Source organism: Nylanderia fulva, unplaced genomic scaffold (assembly GCF_048542155.1).
Source record: "Nylanderia fulva isolate GAGA-0341 unplaced genomic scaffold, ASM4854215v1 Scaffold14, whole genome shotgun sequence".
In the NCBI taxonomy this organism is placed as follows: Eukaryota; Metazoa; Arthropoda; class Insecta; order Hymenoptera; family Formicidae; genus Nylanderia; species Nylanderia fulva.
Window position 1 is genome coordinate 1,766,606 of NW_028189622.1, and position 22,159 is coordinate 1,788,764.

General features: G+C 27.8%; 3 protein-coding genes across 7 annotated transcripts; 1 reads left to right on the forward strand and 2 right to left on the reverse strand.

Moving 5' to 3' along the window:
- Nucleotides 1-440: 440 nt before the first annotated feature.
- Nedd4 (E3 ubiquitin-protein ligase Nedd4) lies at nucleotides 441-13,325 on the reverse strand. 4 transcript variants are annotated; one of them, XM_029300596.2, is made up of 16 exons: nucleotides 13,189-13,325; nucleotides 12,179-12,387; nucleotides 10,053-10,253; nucleotides 9,792-9,952; nucleotides 9,220-9,373; nucleotides 8,958-9,073; nucleotides 8,753-8,879; nucleotides 7,420-7,566; nucleotides 6,393-6,443; nucleotides 5,982-6,258; nucleotides 5,827-5,885; nucleotides 5,655-5,720; nucleotides 5,346-5,575; nucleotides 5,140-5,261; nucleotides 4,368-5,007; nucleotides 441-4,092 (listed from the first exon to the last, which is right to left on the reverse strand). In XM_029300596.2, the coding sequence occupies exons 2-16, from the start codon at nucleotides 12,329-12,331 to the stop codon at nucleotides 3,990-3,992; spliced, it is 2,607 nt and encodes an 868-aa protein (XP_029156429.1). In that variant the 5' UTR covers nucleotides 12,332-12,387; nucleotides 13,189-13,325; the 3' UTR covers nucleotides 441-3,989. The 4 variants fall into 4 exon arrangements, with proteins under 4 accessions (XP_029156429.1, XP_029156428.1, XP_029156431.1 ...); XM_029300595.2 differs by having other exon boundaries at nucleotides 9,220-9,385; XM_029300598.2 differs by lacking the exon at nucleotides 7,420-7,566 and having other exon boundaries at nucleotides 9,220-9,385.
- An 867-nt stretch (nucleotides 13,326-14,192) lies between these two features.
- On the forward strand, nucleotides 14,193-18,747 carry GPHR (golgi pH regulator). The gene is made up of 8 exons (XM_029300554.2): nucleotides 14,193-14,420; nucleotides 14,879-15,042; nucleotides 15,112-15,218; nucleotides 15,294-15,704; nucleotides 15,777-15,958; nucleotides 16,062-16,247; nucleotides 16,474-16,539; nucleotides 16,630-18,747. Exons 1-8 carry the CDS (start codon nucleotides 14,379-14,381, stop codon nucleotides 16,828-16,830), a joined length of 1,359 nt encoding a protein of 452 aa, XP_029156387.1. The 5' UTR covers nucleotides 14,193-14,378; the 3' UTR covers nucleotides 16,831-18,747.
- GCS2alpha (glucosidase 2 subunit alpha) lies at nucleotides 16,062-21,167 on the reverse strand. Of its 2 annotated transcripts, none has more exons than XM_029300672.2 (7): nucleotides 21,054-21,167; nucleotides 20,469-20,564; nucleotides 19,991-20,401; nucleotides 19,568-19,891; nucleotides 19,231-19,480; nucleotides 17,568-19,125; nucleotides 16,062-17,475 (listed from the first exon to the last, which is right to left on the reverse strand). In XM_029300672.2, the coding sequence occupies exons 1-7, from the start codon at nucleotides 21,068-21,070 to the stop codon at nucleotides 17,363-17,365; spliced, it is 2,769 nt and encodes a 922-aa protein (XP_029156505.2). In that variant the 5' UTR covers nucleotides 21,071-21,167; the 3' UTR covers nucleotides 16,062-17,362. The 2 variants fall into 2 exon arrangements, with proteins under 2 accessions (XP_029156505.2, XP_029156506.2); XM_029300673.2 differs by lacking the exon at nucleotides 21,054-21,167 and adding an exon at nucleotides 20,679-20,778.
- Nucleotides 21,168-22,159: the final 992 nt, after the last annotated feature.

A 22,159-nucleotide genomic window follows, 5' to 3' on the forward strand; every position in this document is an offset into this window, starting at 1 on the left:
TATTAACTGGCTAAATTTATTGAAAGTCGCAATTTATAATATAATATAGTTTCTTGAATTTTTATAGTCTTATTTTTCAACATTTTACAATATATAAAAATAAAGTATAACGGTATTAAATGAAATATTAATTAATATTTTTTTAAATAGATTTCTACAGATATAAGAATAAGTAAACTGAAACCAATATTGAAACTGATAAGTACGTGATTCGAAATTAAGTCACTTTAAAGTAAAAACAAATCAATAACAAAGTGAAAACAAATCAATAACAAAGTGAAAACAAATCAGATAGAGATTGAAATAAATTGTATCCATAAAATGTTTCTATTGTATCATCTACGATAAGAATCAGGTGTTGTGCCCAAATATGCAACTTTTTAATATAATTTATTTGCATATATAGTTTGGTTTTCCACAATATTATTATAAGAACATAATTTGTCTCGTAATATTAATTTTATTAAATATAATTATTAATGCTTAAAATCCATAATTGAAAACTCCACCATTTCGTTAGTATTAATAATTATAACACAAGGGCGTAGCACGGTAAGCATATTTTTTTTACGTATTTTCTCGTTGCAACTGCGATATAGAAGCGCTCGTTTTATATATATATATATATATATATATATATATATATATATGTATATATTACAACGTATTTGTATATATATTTTTTGTATATATATATTTTTTATATTTACATACGAATTAATAGGATATAACATAATTAAGTCACGCATTTTTTTTCAGTTCATGCACATAAGTAAATAAAATGTGTACACATTGAGCTAGCTTAAAAACAATTAAGTCTCTTTGCGTAAATTAAATAAGACCCTTGGTAGAGTGAAAATTGATCGTATAGATAAAGATACGTTCTCTAAGTATACATAGACAAATAATAGCTGATGCAGCAATAAGCTCAATGTATCGCTACATCGGTAAATAATGATGCAAACATTAAGTAGATATGTTGTATAATGCGTGATATAATTATCATAAGGCATTAAGTTTTACAGGCTAAAAATATTTATATAGATAAAACATAAATGCCGTCAATTTCAAACAAAACATCTAATCTGTGATAATAACTACATTTTTAAATCTTTTTTTTGATATCGTCACAATTTTTACAGGTAGATACAACTTTAACACGCTGGTTTCTGTAAAAAGATTTATACGATACATAGAATACCAAACGCGACTATTAAATTCATTAGATATCTTATCATTACTGCTTTTTTGTATTTATAAATGTTTATATAAGGAGAATATAATACAAGAAACTACAATTTATAGAGCATATACTCATACTTAATTACAAAAATTTATGAGTCTCTCGCATCGTCTGCATTAAACTGTAACAATGTTCTGTAAGTATAATATGTGTTGCTATATATATAGAATGTATTGCTTAATTATATTGTTCACAAATTATAATTTCTTTAAATTATAATTATCATTATATATATTAAATAATATTTCATGTATATATACAGAAAGTCGCATTTTTAAACAAATAACATTAATTTTGTTATCAAGAATAAAAAATCTATACTTGATATTATATATATATATAATATATAATTGTAAATACATATATATAATTATTATAATACTGTGTGTTTATTATATTATATATATTAATATAAAAGGAAGAAAAACAGTTTTGAAGTGCAGACCTAGAGAACATTGTACTGTATATGCATACAATATATATCTTATATATCCAATCTTTATTTTAATTTATAAAGATTGAATTGCGCATTAGTTGTTTGTTGCTTCAATAATGAGCTCAAAATTTTATTCGCATTTTACAACATATTAGATTACATTGAAGTAATCTCCAAGCTAAGAAAAGTATTAACATATTAAAAATATAAACTTATACAAATATCTTTTTGCAAATCTAATGTAAAGATGAAAGAGATATTCATATAAAAAGATATTTATTTATTTGCGAATAATTAGCGCATTTTATTATCATAAAATTCTAAGATTATACGAACGAGAGACTTATTGAAATAAGAAATCTCATAACCAGAATTTAAGGCCACAAAATTTCTGCTATGATAATGTTGTTTATTATCTAATGGGACGTATCCGTATATGTTTACAATAAAACAAGCTGTACAAATAGGATGGAATGTTATATCAACTCTGTGTCCTTCAGAATGTATATTAGTTTTGTGGATAAATATTATATGATACAAGATAGGCAGCCATATTTGACATAAATTTTGTCATTTTCGATTATTAACAAGGAGCTACGTTTTACTTTCGAAATTATTTTGAATGTTATTATAACAGAGTATGGACAAAATATACAAATAGTTAGATTTTTAAGAAACAATTTCGTGATTGTTGTTCCTTAATAAACTATACAATTATGCTACTTAAAGCACAATATACATTATTAAATTATTATTGAATCTAGAAGAACAAGCAAGAAGGGAAAGAAAGATTATTGATATAACTTGTTAATCAATTAAATTATTTTTAAATTAAATTTTAAACATTAATTTTCTTGATCATCAAAATACTTATTTTACAAATAAGTTTAGTATCCTAATATAGCTTAAAATCTTGCATTTTTATGTTAATATAAGGAATATAAATTTATCTTCTTATTAATAAATTATTCTAAAAAATTATATATATCTTAACATAAAATAAAATAGTTTTATTTTATTAATTTTGAATTTCAAGCTGAACTTCTTGCCTTTTCTTCCACAACATAATTAACAATAAGAAACTGTTTTACATTCTTCTGTACATAATAGAAGTATACTTTCTTTTCTATTTTTCATTCTTTTATAACAGGATTTTTATGTCATTTCTTACTATTCGATAATCAAAAAAGAACAACATGTATAAACATGTATAAACGAAAAAGATAAGTCAGTATATATAAATGTTTTACATTTGATTTAACAAAATACTAACAATTTACATAAGTATTAAACAGTGCAAAAGATTAAAAGTTTGCATGCTTAAAGAATGACGAAAAGAAGTGGAATTTGTGTATGTGTAAAATGTGCTATAAAATATAATTAAAATAAATCATGAAGTATAACATCTCAATATCCACAATAGTATAAGTTTGATAGGTGTATGCTTTTTAAAATAACAATTACAATTTTAAGTGTTTTTGATGTAATATAAAACTATAGATAATCCTTTAAAAGCAAAAGTTAATCAATTTTTTTTCAAAATTTAATCTTAAGTGCACATTTTTTAAGAATTTAATTTATTGAGCACGACAACATTATATCATACTAATATCATGAAAAAAGTAGAAAATAAATGAAGTATGCATATAAGCACAAAATATATAGAGCATTTGTTCTTTCATTTCAGTTCAACTCACAAAATAGTATTAATTGTTCTTTGTCTGACAATTAATATGATACAATTAATATGATGTATACAATACGACCTTTTAAAACAGTTTATATATAGAATTTGGTGATATACATTTCAATAAATTATTTCCATGAATCATATAACAATGTTTTAATATTATTAACAAATGAAAACAACGTATTAATTAATCAATATCATAATATCACATTGTTATAGCAGCCAAATTACTTTTCTTAAGAAATCCTAAAAAATTGAAATAGTAAAAATATGGCATATCTTTAAAAGTAGATTAGTTATACAACTGCAAGTTTTAGCATTTCAAAGATTAAGCAAATCGGTATTTTCTTTTTAAAGTTTAACATGCTGAAAAACTTGAAGTTATTATGTAAAGATTGAAGTTATTTAGAAAAATTAAGCAATTTAATTTTGTAATATATTATTTCCAATGTATCTAATGTTGTTGCTCATAATTACGGGACAACTAAATTCTTAAAGTGCAAAAACTTTTAAATAGGTAATCATGTTAGGACAGATATACTTCTCTGTGTATCTATATAGATATATGTGTAATATATACATTATATTACAGATATCATCATGAATAAAGGTATTTCGTGCTAGTCGACTCCAGCAAAACCTTGAGAACCTTCAATTGCTTTAACTAGCTTATCCCTGAGTTGTTGATAACTTTTATATGGGGGGAGGTCAATACGATTAAAACTGAAACAATTTATATATTGTTACATATTTATATACTGCTACTATATAATAATTGTAATGATAAATTTGTATGATACTAATAAGAAATTAATATGATATTAATAGACAAAATTAGAAAATAATCAATTAAGAAATACAATAGCTTTATGATACTTTCTTAAAATAGAATGAATAAAATAAATACAAAAATATATTTAACATAATTTAAAACAAATTAAAAATAATTTTAATTTAATTAAATTTTAATGAAATGCATGAATATAGTAAGGACTCACCAAGTATGAGCTCTTGGATAATTCTCTGGTGTACCCCACCTCTCAATGGTGAATAATTGCGGTCCATTACTACCATAAAGTTCTTTAAATCCATTCATTGGAACACGTGATGTGCCAGTCACAAACTGTAATAATCTAGAACGCATTTCATTACTAAATGACAAAACAACTCTCCAAAACCATTGTACAACAATGTGATTTGCGTGATAGTCTCCTTTATATAAAGTATTTTGTTTCCAGTCTTTCACATCAATATGCTGTATACCACACATCAACAGCTCTAGTTCATGTTCATCAAATATTTTCACCAATGTTGATGGTATAAGAGCATTAAAACCTTCCAAAAAGGCATTCATTTGTTCCTGTACACGAGATACAAATCGCCACTGTATGACTAAACTTATATATTCATCCTTATTTTCATCAGTCAAAGGAATATTAGCACCATCTGGCTTTAACTCTCTTTGAGAAGTATGGCCAAAACTTTCTTCATCCAGACAGAAAGTAAGTTCTAACTCACTGGGATCATTCTCTTTAATCCATAGAAGAGAATTATAATATTCTGAATCAACACTTTCCATATCTTTCAGATCAATTGGTTTACCCAACATCATTTTATAAAATGGTCGAATAAAGAAAGCTGAAACAAATAAAGAATTTGTAAATATCGACATATATGATAAACTTCACAAAAATGCAGAAATATAATTATATACCTATATCTTTTATACATATTATATTTTAGTATATAATATCGATTCTCTTTTCTTACCATCCAAAAGCTTGCCGTGATAAACAGCCATTCCTGCTATACGTCCAATGAATTTAAAATAATTCAAATGTTCCTCATTGCATACACCAGAACAAGGATTAATTTGAAGCGTATAATTATCTCTAAGATTAAACAGAAGAATATTTGTTATTTTTGTCTTATATTCATAAATTACAAGTATCACAAAGCAATATTTTTATACATACGTTGCAGAATATTCAAAGAGTCCATAGTATGGATTAAACATTTCCTTAGACAATAAGAAGAACCATTCTCTTGCAAGGCCACCATAATCTAAGCCTATTTCACCTTCAAATTCTACCCACAGTTTCGTCTTTAGAATATCGACTCGATTAACAGAACTTATAATACGATACGAATCTTCCAAAATATTGTTCCGTCCAACTTTTATTTCAAACTTATTAGGAACATTATTCTGTAATAACATATTATTGATATAATAACCGTATTTATACTTGATTGAAGTTATATAATGTAAATATATTTATACATACAGGCTTCCTCAACTGTGATTTTAGATATTCATATTTACGCTTGTAATCCCTAGAATATGGTACAGCCTGAAAATTTTAGAAGTTTGTTAATATTTAAGTTTAAATGAATATATGTTATTCATTTTACACAACTATATATAAAGATTCATATAAAATATTTATAATCACGTACTGGACCAGCAATTTGAGGATTAGACATACGTGGATCTTCCCATTGTGTTGTCCTTGTATCTATTTAAAAAAAAATAAATAAATAAGAATCGATGATAGAATATTATCATCAATTAACGCGAAACCTTAATTTAGAAAAAAAAATTATATACATACTATGATCTATGAAGAAAATTCGTCCATCAGTATGGACTCTTTCCTCCCATCCTTCTGGAAGCGGTCCTAATTGATCTATATCACTTCTCGGTGTCGTTGATGGTGCAATATGATTAGGTATAGAACTTGGTCTCCCTGTTCTAGGATCAATCCAAGTTGTCGTTCTCTCATTGTGATCAATAAAAAATATTCTACCATTAGGTGCAACTTGCATGCCCCATCCAGGTGGCAATCCTTCATCATTAGATACAGGAAGAATAGGTTTGGGACTTTCACTCTAAAATTTTTGCAAACAGAATAACGAAACATGTATATATTGAACATATATATTACATAATACTATAAATTATTTAATGGAATGTGTGTGTGTGTGTGTGTGTGTGTGTGTATGTATAATATTATTGATTATACCTGTTCTGATGAACGCCTCGAACTAGCTGGACTATCAACATTATCATCAGTCTGTAAATATAAAGTAAAAATATTTGCATATTACATATATTTCAATAAAATAGATACATCAAATAAAACTAGTATGCACATATTCATTATAATATAACAAACTAGTACATGTATTACACTCTCACGAGAATACTTTTAAGTGCAGAAATAAATTATTAAAACATTTTTGCTGTTATATGTAGTTTATAAATATAAATATATGAAGAAAAATTCGTGCCAACTTTTATAAATATAAAAATATTTTATAAACTTTTACAAAAGAATTTTTAACATTTACAGAAACTTTTAAAAGCATGCTAGAAATATTAAACTGTAAAGCAATAATATATATTATAGAACAGACTAAAAGAATATTTGTGTAACATTCAATATTTCATTAATCTAAAAAATAAAAGCCTTTATAGTTAACACTCTATTTACAATATTCATATTTCATCAACTGCTTTACAAAAAAAAATTATAAAGAATTATAAATTTTACTTGCTACTATATTTATTATTACTAAACTATAGAATTTCTTAAAATATTTAGATATATATTTCCATATTTAAATATTATATATTTTACACTAGGTAATATAAAGAAAATTATTAAAAAATTAGAACATATAATACATGTTTGTTTTGTGTAATTGATGTAGCATAGCTTTATCAGTGTTGAATATGTCAAAATGATGCATAAAATAAAACACATATGCTATTACTGACTTTATAAGAAGCAAATGAATATAATATATACATGTATATACATATATATGTGTACATATATATGTATACATACATACATATATATATATATATATGTGTGTGTGTGTGTGTGTGTGTGTGTGTGTGTGTGTGTATGCATGTATGTGTGTGTATATATATATATATATATATATATATATATATATATATATATATATAATGTGTATATGCGCGCGTTAAGCGTTATATTCAACTAAAAATGAACATAACAACTTTGTATATATTAATACCTGCTCTTCAGATTCACTAAGGTAGCCACGTTGATCGACAGAACGTCCAGAGTCTGAAGAATCCCCAATACCCCCTCCCCTATGATCCCCACCCTCACACTCTCTTGCTTCCGAATCTTCATCGTCCTCGCGTAGAACTTCACCATCCTTACACACACATGCACAAATTTCTACATACTGCATGCTAATTGATACAAATTGTATACTAATTTTGACATTTTATATATACGTGTGTAAAAACTCTGTTTTAATCATTTTAAAAACATATTAAAAGTAAGAAATCATTTGATAATAATTAAAATATGATAAATATTTAATAATAATTTAATATTAAATTGTTGGTATTTACTAATTTGTGTGTAATTAGAGAGTATATTTCTATTTACTACATTATTAATACTAAACACATTCTTACATCAAGAAAATATGCAATAAAGAACATCATTATGCACAAGTCAATGTTGTGTACATCCGAATGCATTATTAAAATGAGTGTTAAAGCTAAAAGTTCTTGCTAACATTGAAACTAAAATGTTTATATTGTGTATATATATATATATATATATATATATATATATATATATATATATACATACAATTATTTTATTTTATACATATATATATATAAAATAAAAAATCTAATTTAATAAATAGCAACAATGTTTACGTTCTTTTACAAATGCACTATGTGTTTAGGAATCATCTTATGCTTGCGCGCATTTTATAAAATATAATACATTTACAAATGATGTTATAATAAATATTTTACATTTTTTAGTTTCGTATATACTATATTAAGTATATACTACAAATAAGACATTTTGTGCGTGTGTGCGTATACGAACACATGTGTATCTTATATGAGACATGAATACAATACGAAAAAATAATAATGCCTGTCAGCATGGAGATTTGAAAGCAGAGAATATTACTATTTACTACGCAGTTAGCAAAAATATGAAAAATATAAAATTATTTAAGAATATATAAAGAAACATATATATACTTTTTATGTTTATTCTAATTTGCAATCTAAACGCGAAAATTTTCTAAAATATAAACAGATATAAAATATGTAATGTCCATAACATAATTAGGCAATCTCGTGTTAAATAGCCGAACTAGATATTCGGGATAGAGCATGAATAATAATGAATTGCACTTGAATAATTTAATGTTTTTCTATGTATATAAAGAATTAATGTATATTATTTTCTAATCTTTGATTTGAGATATAGATATGTGTTGTGAAAATTTATGCAGAGATAGAGCAGTTTAGAATTGTAATGTAAAAACATTATATTTTTGTATATTTATACTATTTATAACTTACCTGATTTACTACCGAATTTCTGTGCCTGCCTTCGTCATCAGCGCTAATATGGAATCGTCGTTGAAACTCAGTAGCCGCTGTATCCAAATTACGTTGTTCAACAACTCCACTCGTTGCTGTTGTATCTCTGTATTATAATAAGATGAAAGTTCGAGATTTAGACATTTCGAAAATCAAATGATATCGGACAAACACTATTACATACGGTTCTGGTCGTTCCCATTGTGTAAAACGCGCTATATGATTAACATAGTATGTACGACCATTTGCATCCTGCCTTTCTTCCCATCCTTGTGGTAATGACCTAGTAACCATTGTTATCTATACACACACAAAAGTATTTCATGTAATTAAAAAATATTAAAATGTACAATTGTATAAAAATTATATTATTTTTTAGAAGAATGTTGCATATAATTAGCATATATACACACACAAATTTAATACAATGATACATTTGTACATACATCTGCAGCTTGTTCTACTGGAGTGTTATTTTCTGGCTGTACTAATTCCCATCCGCCGGAATCAGACACATCTCCATTATCATTTTCAATACTAGATGAGTCGGAAACGTATGCATGATATAGTTCCAATGTTCCCTTAACTCGTGACCGCTGACTGGAATGATTACTAGCCATATCCTCATAAGTTATTCAATTCGCATTTGCAAATAAAAAGTACAAAGCAAACAAATTTCAATGAAATAATATTAATTTAATTAATATATATCGAGAAATCGTATATTTTTAATTATATAATTAAGTTCAAATTAAAATGTAAATTATTGAAAATTTAAATTAGGACAATTAATTAATAAAATATTATTTTATATATATATATATTGTTTTATTATGCTTATTTATGTGTTATTTGTGCATTTGTGCTAACTGGTTATAGGCTATAACATATTTTAAACTTATGTAATTCCAACTAAACTTGCGATTAAATACAAACAATGTAAATTAAGGTGCGTCATGTATTAAATTAGTTGAAGAATATATATAGCTTGAAGCAAAAAGTTATTGATAATACTTACCTACGTGGACGAAGTACATAATTCCTAGCAGGAATAGCGCGACCTTCTTGTTCCTTTGGTAAATTAATCAATGTTAACTCCACCATACCAAGAAAATCATCCCTTGTCAATCTATTCTCATCGAAAACTTGTAAGACCAATTTGTGTTCTACTGGTTTAACCTAATAAAAAGTTATATTAATAATAATTGCACATATAAATTGAAAATTAATACAAACACCTTAAGAATTTATATATTGTACTTTCATAAATTTTACTAACCCTAAATATAAATTCTTCTTCCCAGACAGGATTCAATGTCTTCTTCTTAGTTCTTGTAAGTGCAGAATCTACTGTCTGATCACCATTTATCGTATTCAAGTCAACTCGTACATAGGGATCGCTCGCACCAAAAATGTCTTTCTTAGCTAAATGATGCCCAGCGATTACTTTTAATCTCAACTTGCTTGTTGTCTCGTCTCCCTGTAATAAGAATAAAAATCATCAAATACCAAAACTGTGCCTTATTATTGACAAGATGACATTAATAAAAATAATAAGCGATAGACTTAATATTAATAAAAGTATGTCAAAGTCCATACTTGGCATCTGCCAAACTAATTAAAAATGATTTATAGTTATGTTCAAAGCACAAAGTTATAATAATACAAGCTTTAAAGGCACAAATCTATTATGGACAAATAATCTGAGGATATCTTTCAGGTTGACATTATCATAATGGCAGACAAGAGTCTTCTTGGAATGTTGCATTTCATTGCACAAGATATGTCTCCAAACAATTACACCAGAAACTTATTCCAATAATCAACATTATTCATTATTGCAACAATAAATATTAAAATGTCGAAATAACAAATACTTAATGATAACTATTTCGATCATGTTGAAGGCACGTGTCGAAGAACGCAAATAAAATACTGCTCCATTGTGACGAGTGTGCAATATAAAATTGACATTGATAACTTTTCTCGATATGGTACGGACAGATTGCTGTCATCGTCACTTCGTGATACGCGTCATTGATAAAAATACACGACGTAGATCGCAACAATTCTGCTCCTCACGAGAGATAACGTAAAAAAAAAAAAAAAAAAAAAAATAACTCGTGTCCGAAAGTAAGTCTCGATGCGCCTTTATCAGTCAGCCAGAAACCCAACCTGTACTTGTCAAACTGTCAAAGTGGAGTTACGTACGGAATCGCCATCGACCCCGACCGTCGGATTGTAACCATAAACATGTTCCTCTGCCATTAACGTTTCGTGTGCTCGCGATTTGTATATAATCACCGCGAACGCTCCTTCTTGTACAATTTAACGGGCCTCACAGTTTCTTATGTGCCATCAAGAAACCTATGTATTTTGTGTGTTAACCCCCTCTTCGCGACTATTGCGCGATCGAGACGGATGTGACATGTTCGCTTCCGGGTACAAAGATGGCCAGCCTCCTTTTAAATATTCGGAAAACATTGAGTGTGTTCGATCGTATACTTTAGGATTAAACAAGTGTCAAAATTATTATTATCTTACGTTAAATCTACGTTATAATATTCCCTTTGTTTTTAATCGAGACATTTTTTATTGACAGAGCGGGAAATAGTAGAAAATATGAAAGTTTTGCAAGAAATTCGAAAGATGCGATGAGACATAAATTCTTCGCATAACTAAACTGCTTATTCTCTAAATTTATTCTCTATATGTTGTATGTTGTATTATATAATTTAATATTACACAATTGTAATTTAATATATGCAATTGATGAAAAAATGTTCCATGTTTTAGAATCGAAAATCATATTTTATTTATCAATACAAAATATAAAAAATAATCTTAAAAACAATTTTTTGTTTAATATATCTCGAGAATCAAGGTTTTATTCAATATTTCAAGTGCCACAATCGTTAAATAAAGAATTATTGTAAAAATTTGTTATCTCTGCGTTATCTTATACATTGTTAGAATCATGACAGACTTTTAATTTTGAAAACTATTATGATTAGAACAATGAAAATTGTAATAATCATGAAACATATATTTTTGTGATTATAGTTTTTATAACATTTGCCTTAAAAGTATCTGCAAATTTGACGAAAGTATTTAAATATCAAGCAAACAATAGCTACTATATTTATATATATTAAGGATTAGGAAACCTTTTATATGCTTTCACATAATTCTCACATGTCGCATCATAATACAAAGAGTTTTACGACACTAATTTTATTTTTTTTTTAATCTTTTTTTTATGTAATACAAAAAGAATGCGAGTTTATTAGTCGCAGTACTTTGACGACTTTTAATCAAATGTGTATGTTATTTGAAAAAATTATATGATGCGCTAAAACACTATATATGAAAATTTTCTAAAATATATTATTTAATACGTCTTACCAAAGGCTCTGATAACGATTCTGGATCAAGCTGCGCATTAACTTCTCTTACACGTGATGTAGAAGGATGTTGTGCATTCCAGGTATAAGTGCGTCTTCTGGGAGGAAGTGAGTCAACGCCAGCATAAATTGGATATGTCAAAGTACCTGGCATCTTTGATTCTTTCTTTATATCTTTTCAATGTTACACTGACCTCAGACTCATCAACTCTGAATAAAGATTATTTTGTATATAATATGACAGATATATAGACACTATTAGAAAGTAATTAAATTGTCAAAAATCTGTCATGTTTATATTGTAGAATAGATATAGTATTTCTTTAATGTCATTCTTGTACAAGCCGCAGCTTAATAAAAATATCTAATAAATGTTAATGAATATAAAAGTAAAATATTTTTTAGATTTTTTTATTAAGCTGCGGATTGTGTAAGAATGACATTAAAAAAACAATCTATAATATTATCTGTTTTACAATATAAACATGATGACAGATTTTTGATAATTTAATTACTTTCTAATGTCTATATTTGTCATTTTTTTTTTTTGTTGCAACACATACTATAGATATTATTTTTATATTCTAATCTAGTTTCTTTATTTGTACATATCTAAATGAGTTTTAGCTATATTTTTTATATAAAAGCAATATGTTATTTTATTGACATAAAAATTTTAGATATATAAAATTTATAATAAGAAAATTAAAAGTTATATGATTCTTTAAATGTGAAAATATATAACACATATATATTTTCATGCATGCACATATTAATTGTCAAATGTAATAATTTAATTAATATGCGATTACTTACTTTGTGATAAAAAATTAGAAAAAAAACAAATATAAAAAATGCGAAGAGCAGTAAATCTATTATAAATATTAAAAGTTATAAACACAAAATATATAAGATCTATATATATGTATATCCCCTTTTGACAAAATTAAAATTTCAACAAAATTAAAATTTTTTAATGCAATTCCTTATAATTATAATTTCACAGCTCACTTTTATATAAAGTCACATTGCAGCACAGATTTTTGCACTTATATATAATGTCACAATCTTTGCAGAAAAGAAAATATAGACATACAATATACGCGTCGTTCGTAACCCAGACTCACTTGATTCACTAACGCGAAGCAAATGTTAAAGTTTTAGAGATAAGTAGGTATCATAAATTATCGTCGAGATAACAACCACTACGACGTGCAAAGAATAAACTTACAAAAATGATAATTACGTATGCGTGCATTTGTTGTATATATGTTCTATGTATGTATGTACAAGTAATCGCGTTTCACAAACTAAAGATTATATTTTGTAATTTGCAAATTGCAAATTTTTTTGTACTACGAGAATTTTTATGTCGTCCGGCATATATATATATACCTATGCGATAATATATATTCAAATTATTTTAACATTTTTGTATTTTCTTTATTTATTTGTTATATCAAACTTTATTAATTGTTTTTATTATTTTGTTATATTTTTCATGTAAATATATATACATTCTTTGTTTTATCTTTAAAACTTAATTAAAATTGATTAATAAAGTACGTTAATATATATATATATATATATATATATATATATATATATATATGTATATCATTTTCATAGTATGATCAAATCTAGTATAATTTAACATAAAATCCATATGTAACATATTGATTAAAATATTGATCAAGGTATATCATTTTCATAATGTAATTATGAAAATGATCATGCAATTTTAACATTAATGGATATATAATAGAACATATTTGATTAAGATATTATATACTAAATAAAAATAAAATATAAATTTCAGCTATAATAATTAATATTATTTAATATATATATATGCTTTTGCTTAAAAATGAAAACAATGCTATAAAACATGTATGCAGTAATACGACTTTTAAGGTCTATTTAGATAAAATTTCACAACTGCAGAGAGCATGCGTGTACAAAAGTACAAATGGCTCAACTAATCACAATTCTAAAATGAAAGACGCCATATTGGTACTCTCTGATATTAAATGCATCATTAGTACGGTCTCTTTATAGTTCATACTTCATGATTATATACATTATTTGGATTTTTTGTGCTATCGTATAGAATTGTCTGCGTCCTGTCAAGTACCTAATAAGCATCACCGGTCGGACTACTCGGACTTCGTGATGCGAAGTGAAAATCGTGACAGCGAAAGATGGGTTTCATCGAGGACACTTTCGTGATTCTTATAACACAGGTGGAAATTTGTTTCCACTACGAAAATCAGTTTTATTGATACTTCCTGAGCTGATTAAGGTTATAAAGAGAGTATGATGCTCTATAAATGTTTCTCACAAAATTGTGTGAAAATGGTTTATTTCGCTATTAACTTAATATATTTAGTGTAAAATTTAATATTAAATCTAATGTCGATAAATTTCATTATAGTCTATATTATGTTTCTTGCTATAAATTATATAGCAGTAATTCCTTATGTAGGATTATTTATGGATCTTTTTGCATGATATATTTATACAACTGTAACTAAATTACTATATATATATATTTGAGAATAATTATTATATTACAAAATATTGAATCTTCCATATATAATTGTATATGTCCCTATTTATTTTTACAAAGATATGTTTAATATACAAAAAATCTTCTTTATATAATAGATAATTTCTATTGATTATTTATTCTATATTTCAGGTAATTTTCTTCTTAGGAGGATGGGTATTCTTTGTGAAGAAACTATTCAGGGATTATGAAGTTCATCATAGACTAGTGCAACTAATTTTCTCAACAACATTTTCATTGTCATGCACTATGTTTGAATTAATTATTTTTGAAATAGCAGGAGTGCTTGACTCAAGGTAAGAAATAACAGATATAGATATCATATTTTATTATTTAAAGTACAATATATATCATACTTTCTTCAGTTCTAGATATTTCCATTGGAATGTTGGCCTTTATATGCTCCTATTTATGGTGATAGTTCTGATACCATTTTATATAGCATATTTTATCATCAGCAATATTAGATTTGGTAATAATTTTTACAATTTTCTTTTCATCTCTACTATTTATTTTCATCAAATTTGACAATTTTTTAATATTGCAGTAAGACTGAATCTAATACGGCCATTGACAGTTATCATATATCTTTTCTATCTCTATTTATTTTGGAAAGTTGGTGATCCTTTCCCCATATTAAGCCCCAAGAAAGGATTGCTGTCTATAGAACAAGGCGTCAGTCGGATAGGAGTTATTGGTGTCACAGTAATGGCTCTTCTCTCAGGTTTCGGTGCTGTAAATTATCCATACACTTCAATGGCTTATTTTATGCGTCCGGTTTCTTATGCGGATGTGCAATCTATAGAAAAACGCTTGCTACAAACTATGGACATGATTATTGCGAAAAAAAAAAGAATTGCATTAGCCAAAAAAGGCGAAGCCGATGGACAAACTGAAACTCGATCTCGATTATGGGGGATGTTAGCTCCACTAGGTGGTACAAAGGGAAATCAAGAAAGTATGTCTATAATTTAACATAGAAATTATAAATTATATCATTTATCTGAACGATAATACGTATTATTTATAGCTATCAAACAATTACAAATTGAAGTTACTGCTTTAGAAGAATTATCGCGACAATTATTTTTGGAAGCACATGATATACAAAATGCAAGAGAACGTTTGCAGTGGGCTGCTACTTGGCAAGGAAAATATTTTAATTTTCTGGGTTATTTCTTCTCTTTATACTGCACTTGGAAAATATTTATTGTAAGTGCATTTTATTAATAACAAAATAATTTTATCGCGAATAATTTGATTCATATTTACAACAGATGTTCATTTATCATACATATAAATATTATATTTACAGTCTACGATTAATATAGTTTTTGATCGGGTCGGCAAGAAAGATCCTGTGACCAGAGGAATTGAAATCGCAGTACATTGGATTGGCTTCAATATCGACGTCACATTCTGGTCGCAGCACATTTCTTTTTATCTCGTCGGTTGTATTGTTGTAACATCCATACGTGGATTATTGTTAACTCTGACAAAGGTATGCATAATAAATATATGTAGCAGTTCCATGCATGTTTTATTCATTCTTTTAATATTTATAAAATAATCTATATGTATGTGTCAATCTTACATATGATAAACATTTTTCGTATTGTGTTATATAAGTAAAATAATATATGTAGTAGAGTATCAAGTAAATCTTGATTTTCTATTGCAACATTATCAGTCTTAGTAAAAATGCACTCATTACTGTTTTGTTTCAGTTTTTCTATGCTATATCAAGCAGCAAATCATCAAATATTATTGTACTTATACTTGCTCAAATAATGGTAAGGATGATATAGATTTGTAATTACAAAACATGTATCTATGATTTCCTGAGCTATGCATATTCAAAATTTTATTACTTTCTTTTTCAGGGAATGTATTTTGTGTCTTCTGTACTTCTAATGCGAATGAATATGCCAGCAGAATATCGCATCATAATAACGCAAGTATTAGGAGAATTACAATTTAATTTTTATCATAGATGGTTTGATGTTATTTTTTTGGTATCGGCATTATCATCAATAGTGTTTTTATATTTAGCTCATAAACATGCACCAACGGAACGAATATAATAAAATGTACTTTTTACTTGAATCTGTCGTTTCTTTTTATGTAATAATGTAATCAAAACCTACATTTGATAAAAGATTCTTGATTGATTGATTGAATAAAATATTCTTAAAATATAATGGCAAAAAACTTAGATTTTGATGTATCATGGTTCTTTCTAGTGTGTGTAGTAATGTTTCTAAATTAAATATACTTTTTTTGTTTTTTTGACACAGTTTCTGAAATAAAACTATATTTCTAAATCATATAACATTGCAAATTGTACACAAAAAATTTCATCTATATACATTTGTTATTATTTATTATGCTGCTTGATTGTATTGTAAATGCTATAAGTAAATATCAAATTTTGCAAAACAAAACATTTATAATTATTTCATAATTATTATTTTATTCTCATAATGAGTTATATTTTTATTTACTCTAGGAAATATAATTATTCAAATCACAGATAACTGAAACATGTATAGTGATAGAAAATTGGCATTATATGGTATAGATTACTGAAAGTCGATTATGAGTTCAATATCAATCTTAATGTAATAATTCAATAGTCCATTCTTCTCCCATATTTACAGCTGGTTTACGTATTGTTAATACATTGTTATGAGGATTATATGTAGTTTCCAAAGTTACTCTTCCCATATCTGTAAGAAATTGTATATACACATATATATTATTAATATAGATTATAAAATTTTTATTTTTAATCATACTTAAATCTGACTTAATTACTCACTGTGAGATTGCAATTGGGCAGACTTAATTCCTTGTGGTGGATTGGCTATATCTATTCTTTCTAACCAACTTTGTGTCTCAAACGAAGCTAGTTTATCTATTAGAGTCGAAGTTATTTTGTTGTTGTTCAATGTTATTCTTACATATAAATACTTTCCATGGCGATATTCAAAACTGGTTTCATCATCAATGTATAGATTACCGCTAGCTTTACCATCATTATCAGCAATTATTATTAATGTGTAGGGATCATTTTTCATAGCAACTGTACTACGTCGTATCCTCATTTTTCGTGGGACAATGGAACCACTTCTTTGAAACACAGGAATCTTGTGCATCGTTACTGGTATTTTGATGTATCCAGTTTGTTGATAAGGTTGCATTGTATCAATATCATACCAAGTTACTTTATTTTCTCCTGGGAAGTAAACTGCTACTTCAGTGGCACCAGATTGGAATACGGGACATACGAGTAGAGAATCGCCAAGTAGCAAGTGATCATCTATAGTAAATGTTTCTGATTCCAATGGATAATGCGCCCATAAAGGACGTATAACAGGTAAACCGTTTACTTCGTGTTCTCTAAAGAGTGTATACCAATATGGCAGATAAGAGTATCGCAATCTGAGTGCTTCGCGCACCATTTGAGTAGTTTCCTCATTAAATGTCCATGGCTCGCGTCTCTTTGTCTCGATGTGAGAATGCTGACGGAAGAAAGGTAACCATACTGCGGCTTGGTACCATCTAATGAATAGTTCGGAATCTGGATTGTGAAAGAAACCTCCCACATCGGCACCACACAATGACATTCCAGATATAGCAATTGAGAGACACATGGGATAACTTATGCGTAGATGATTCCAATTAGCCATGCCATCGCCAGTCCACATTGTTGCATAGCGTTGTGATCCAGCGAAGAAAGATCTTGTTAAAATAAAAGGTCTTAAGGAACCGCCCGATCGACGGAATAAAGCTTCATATGTTGCACGGATATACATATGTCCATTAATATTGTGAACATCTCTATGTTCCCATCCTCCATAATGAACAAGATCCTTCGGTGCAGTTATTTCAGGTCCATTAAATACACTTGGTTCATTCATATCATTCCAGATATAAACGTCGTTAGTCGTTCCATGAAATTTATCTAAATTATACAAGCCCATAAAGTACTCAGCAACTTTTGGATCGAAAAAGTCCAAATATGACGAGGATCCCGGCCAACACCAACCCTCGTAATCTTTTCCATCTCTGTTTTTAATGTAATAACCCAAATTGGTTGCATCATTATGTATGTAATAATTATTATCACGTTTAATATGAGGATCAATGATAACCACCAATTTTCTGCCTTTGGCAGTAAGATTGTGTACCATTTCAATAGGATTTGGGAATTTACGTGAATCCCAAGTAAAATATCTCTTGCCATCGGTATATTCAATATCGAGCCACATAGTTTCTAGAGGCAAATCATGCGTATCAAAACTTTCAGCGATTGTTGCAACATCATCCTGATCATTATAATTCCAACGGCTTTGATGATATCCAAGAGCAAACATCTAAAACATTTAAGAGAAACTGTAAGTTTTGACTAATAAATATTTATTTTACAACATAACTTAAAAAGATTTTTATTTTTACAATATTTAAATATTTTAATATACCTGTGGTAAAGGAGCTGTGCCAGTTAGGACAGTGTACTGTTTGAAAAGATCAAGTGGCTTTGGACCCAACATAAAGAATATATCAATCACTCCAGATTCCGACATGAAATGAGCATCTACCTGGGATTTCTTAGTAGATCTAGATACAAAATTAACAATACTTTCTACAACATTGTTGTCTGCACTCGATAAAATATCAATCCAAGTTTCTGCTGTATTGTGCCAAAAAACACCTGATGATCTTTCCTTTCTAAAATATATAAATGCAAATAAATTTTGTAGAAATATATTTTTATGAATCTATTAGAAGTTATTAATGTATTTAATAGATTCCTACCCATGAGCATAAAGAACTGGGATAGCACCATACAAAGACATACGTTCGTTTGTTTCATATTCAAATACATCTAAATTGTATAGTCTGTATGGATCAGTAGATTTAGTCGATTGTAATGCTAGCGAATCAGCATGTTCTGGCACACCATAAGCATGCTCCGATCCAGGAAAGCTGAAATCCATAGCAACAGCTTCAGGACCAAATGGTTTTGAATCTTGATGTTCTTTAAAGTTTTCTTCCCAAGCACCAGGATCACTCTCAGCACCATCACCAGGGTATGTAGTATTATTTATTTCTGCACCTTGAGCATTTTCATCTTCTGATCTATAGCACAATAACAAAAAGAGTAAACCATACATAGTTTATCATGTTATTGTTATATGAAAACTTTTAGTGTAACAATTGTCCAACATATATAAATACCTTACTGATTTAGTACGTAAATGTTCAAATCTCATAAGACCACGAGCATTTGCTGATATTGTTAAAACATCTTGGGAGTATAGATCTACTTTAAATGGATTAACATATAAAATAACTTTGTTTTCCCCTTTTACTACAGTTATACTTTCAGTCGTTTTTTCCACAGAATCCAATTTTGTTATTTGTGGCTGATCATGAAGAGCATATTCATTTTCATATCTGGGATGCAGTGGGTTCTTTTCATTGATATGCAACCTAAATGTACTCTCTTTCAACGAGGTAAGTTGTACCACATACGAGACACCTGTGTCTTTATTAAATAGATCTATGGTAATCATAGATTCATTTTGTATAAGTGTATCAGGTAATAGCTGATATGGTGTTTTTCCAGGCTCTACTTTCCTGCATCGTCTATAAGAAATAAAACTTATAACTGTCTCTCAAACAATAATACTTGTAAAAAAAGCCTAATTCTTACCGACAAAAACTGCTTTGATCGCATCTTTTGAAGTTGTTTTTATCAACTGCATCGACAAGGAACGGAGAACATAGTAATATTAAAAATAGAGCTAACCTGAAAAGAGTTTTAAGCATAAATTAAACACTTGCTGAGATATAATACATGTGTATTTTACTTAAACCGTAGATATTATGATAAAAATAAATTATATTTATTGGTGAGCATTACATTGTAAATTCTATTTTATATTATACTGGACAATTTAAGACGAAATACTGCAAAAAACGCGGCAACAGATTACATAGCAATAATGACGTGGAACTGCGAAATTCTATTATGTATAGATATCCATATCGTATTTTTTTAGCGACCGATTAGATTAAATCCGTAGTTGGCGCAATAAATTCATTGAAAAAAAATATTTGTATCAAATAAGATATTGCGGAAAGAAATACGTAGACAATATAAAGACAATAATAAAAGGTCATCAGAAAAAACCGGCGAAATTGCTGCGTTAACTGCAAACGTCACAAACATGATTTCTGTATGCCTACGATAAATTCTTCGTCGTATAATTAAAAAGTTGAAAATCATTACACTCACCGCACATATGAAGCCATACTTGACAAGAAATAATTACTGATATCACCTTCGTCACCAACGAGGCACTGTTGAAGACAGCCGTCACGGATAAAATTTTCGTCACGATCAAGTGAAGAATGATGTTACCAACCGTTTTGATCCACTGTTTCCCACCCAAAAATTAACACACCCGAACGCCAAAATATATACTTTATTTTTTGACAATTGAAGATTCTACCTATGCTAAAAATTGCGGGAGATAATAAAATTATTATTTTAGTCCAAAATTATTATTTTAATCCAGTGTATTCACTGGAAATATTATGCTCTTCTCTTTATATGTTGGTTATAACTTTTATTTTAATTCACGCGATATATCGTGCAAGATTGAATTTATATAATATATAGATGTGGCGTGATGTTATTTGCCGAAATTTTCTATATTTAAATGAAGTATTACAATAAACTTATATTTTGATCATTTTATCTAACGTCTGCTAAAACATTAAATTTCGAATATTATTTTCATAAATATATAATAATTAACGATAACGTGTACGATTTCAATATATGTACTTCGAAAATCGACATATCACAAATCGCTCGAATTTAATGTAATAGTCGAAATAATATTCATGTTTCAAATAGAATATCTTAATTAATAATATAAACACGTACAATACAAATATCAATTCAAGCAATTCGTAAAGGGCGTTATATAATATTACGTCAAAAGAAACTTTAGGGTTATGTTCAAAAATCCATCCTTCAAAATGCAGAATTTGACCGACCAATCGGAGACCGAAGATCTTTTTGTCCTGATTGGTCGAGCGCTTCAACCTAGGTGAACATATTTCCGAACACAATTTAGAATGCTGCCATCTGATGCACTTTGCAGTTCATGATCAACATCAAGTTTGCGCGCTCGTCGTCGGTCCGCGTACTGTACGAGTGTCTTAATTATTTTTAATTAATTAATGTCTTTACGTGCGTGTGTGTCGTTATAAATTATCGTATAAATTTGATCGCGTCGCGTGTATCGACATCGTGATCGCGATCGCTCGCACGAAATCGATCTCGTCAGCTATGAATCTCTCGCCGTAACCATCAAGCCGTAACATTCGTTC

What these genes read in the sequence shown, in the direction of transcription:
- Nedd4 (XM_029300595.2), bottom strand. Translation starts at nt 12,331, where the DNA reads ATGCCAGGTACTTTGACATATCCAATTTATGCTGGCGTTGACTCACTT. An exon ending in AAGAAGAATTTATATTTAGG is followed by an intron (nt 9,953 to 10,052) that starts GTTAGTAAAATT and finishes ACTTTTTATTAG; the next exon opens with GTTAAACCAGTAGAACACAA. An exon ending in CGAGGCGTTCATCAGAACAG is followed by an intron (nt 6,259 to 6,392) that starts GTATAATCAATA and finishes CAAAAATTTTAG; the next exon opens with AGTGAAAGTCCCAAACCTAT.
- GPHR (XM_029300554.2), top strand. Translation starts at nt 14,379, where the DNA reads ATGGGTTTCATCGAGGACACTTTCGTGATTCTTATAACACAG. An exon ending in TACAAAGGGAAATCAAGAAA is followed by an intron (nt 15,705 to 15,776) that starts GTATGTCTATAA and finishes TATTATTTATAG; the next exon opens with CTATCAAACAATTACAAATT. An exon ending in TATTGTTAACTCTGACAAAG is followed by an intron (nt 16,248 to 16,473) that starts GTATGCATAATA and finishes GTTTTGTTTCAG; the next exon opens with TTTTTCTATGCTATATCAAG.
- GCS2alpha (XM_029300672.2), bottom strand. An exon ending in TTACGTACTAAATCAGTAAG is followed by an intron (nt 19,892 to 19,990) that starts GTATTTATATAT and finishes ATTGTGCTATAG; the next exon opens with ATCAGAAGATGAAAATGCTC. An exon ending in GCACAGCTCCTTTACCACAG is followed by an intron (nt 19,126 to 19,230) that starts GTATATTAAAAT and finishes TAAATGTTTTAG; the next exon opens with ATGTTTGCTCTTGGATATCA.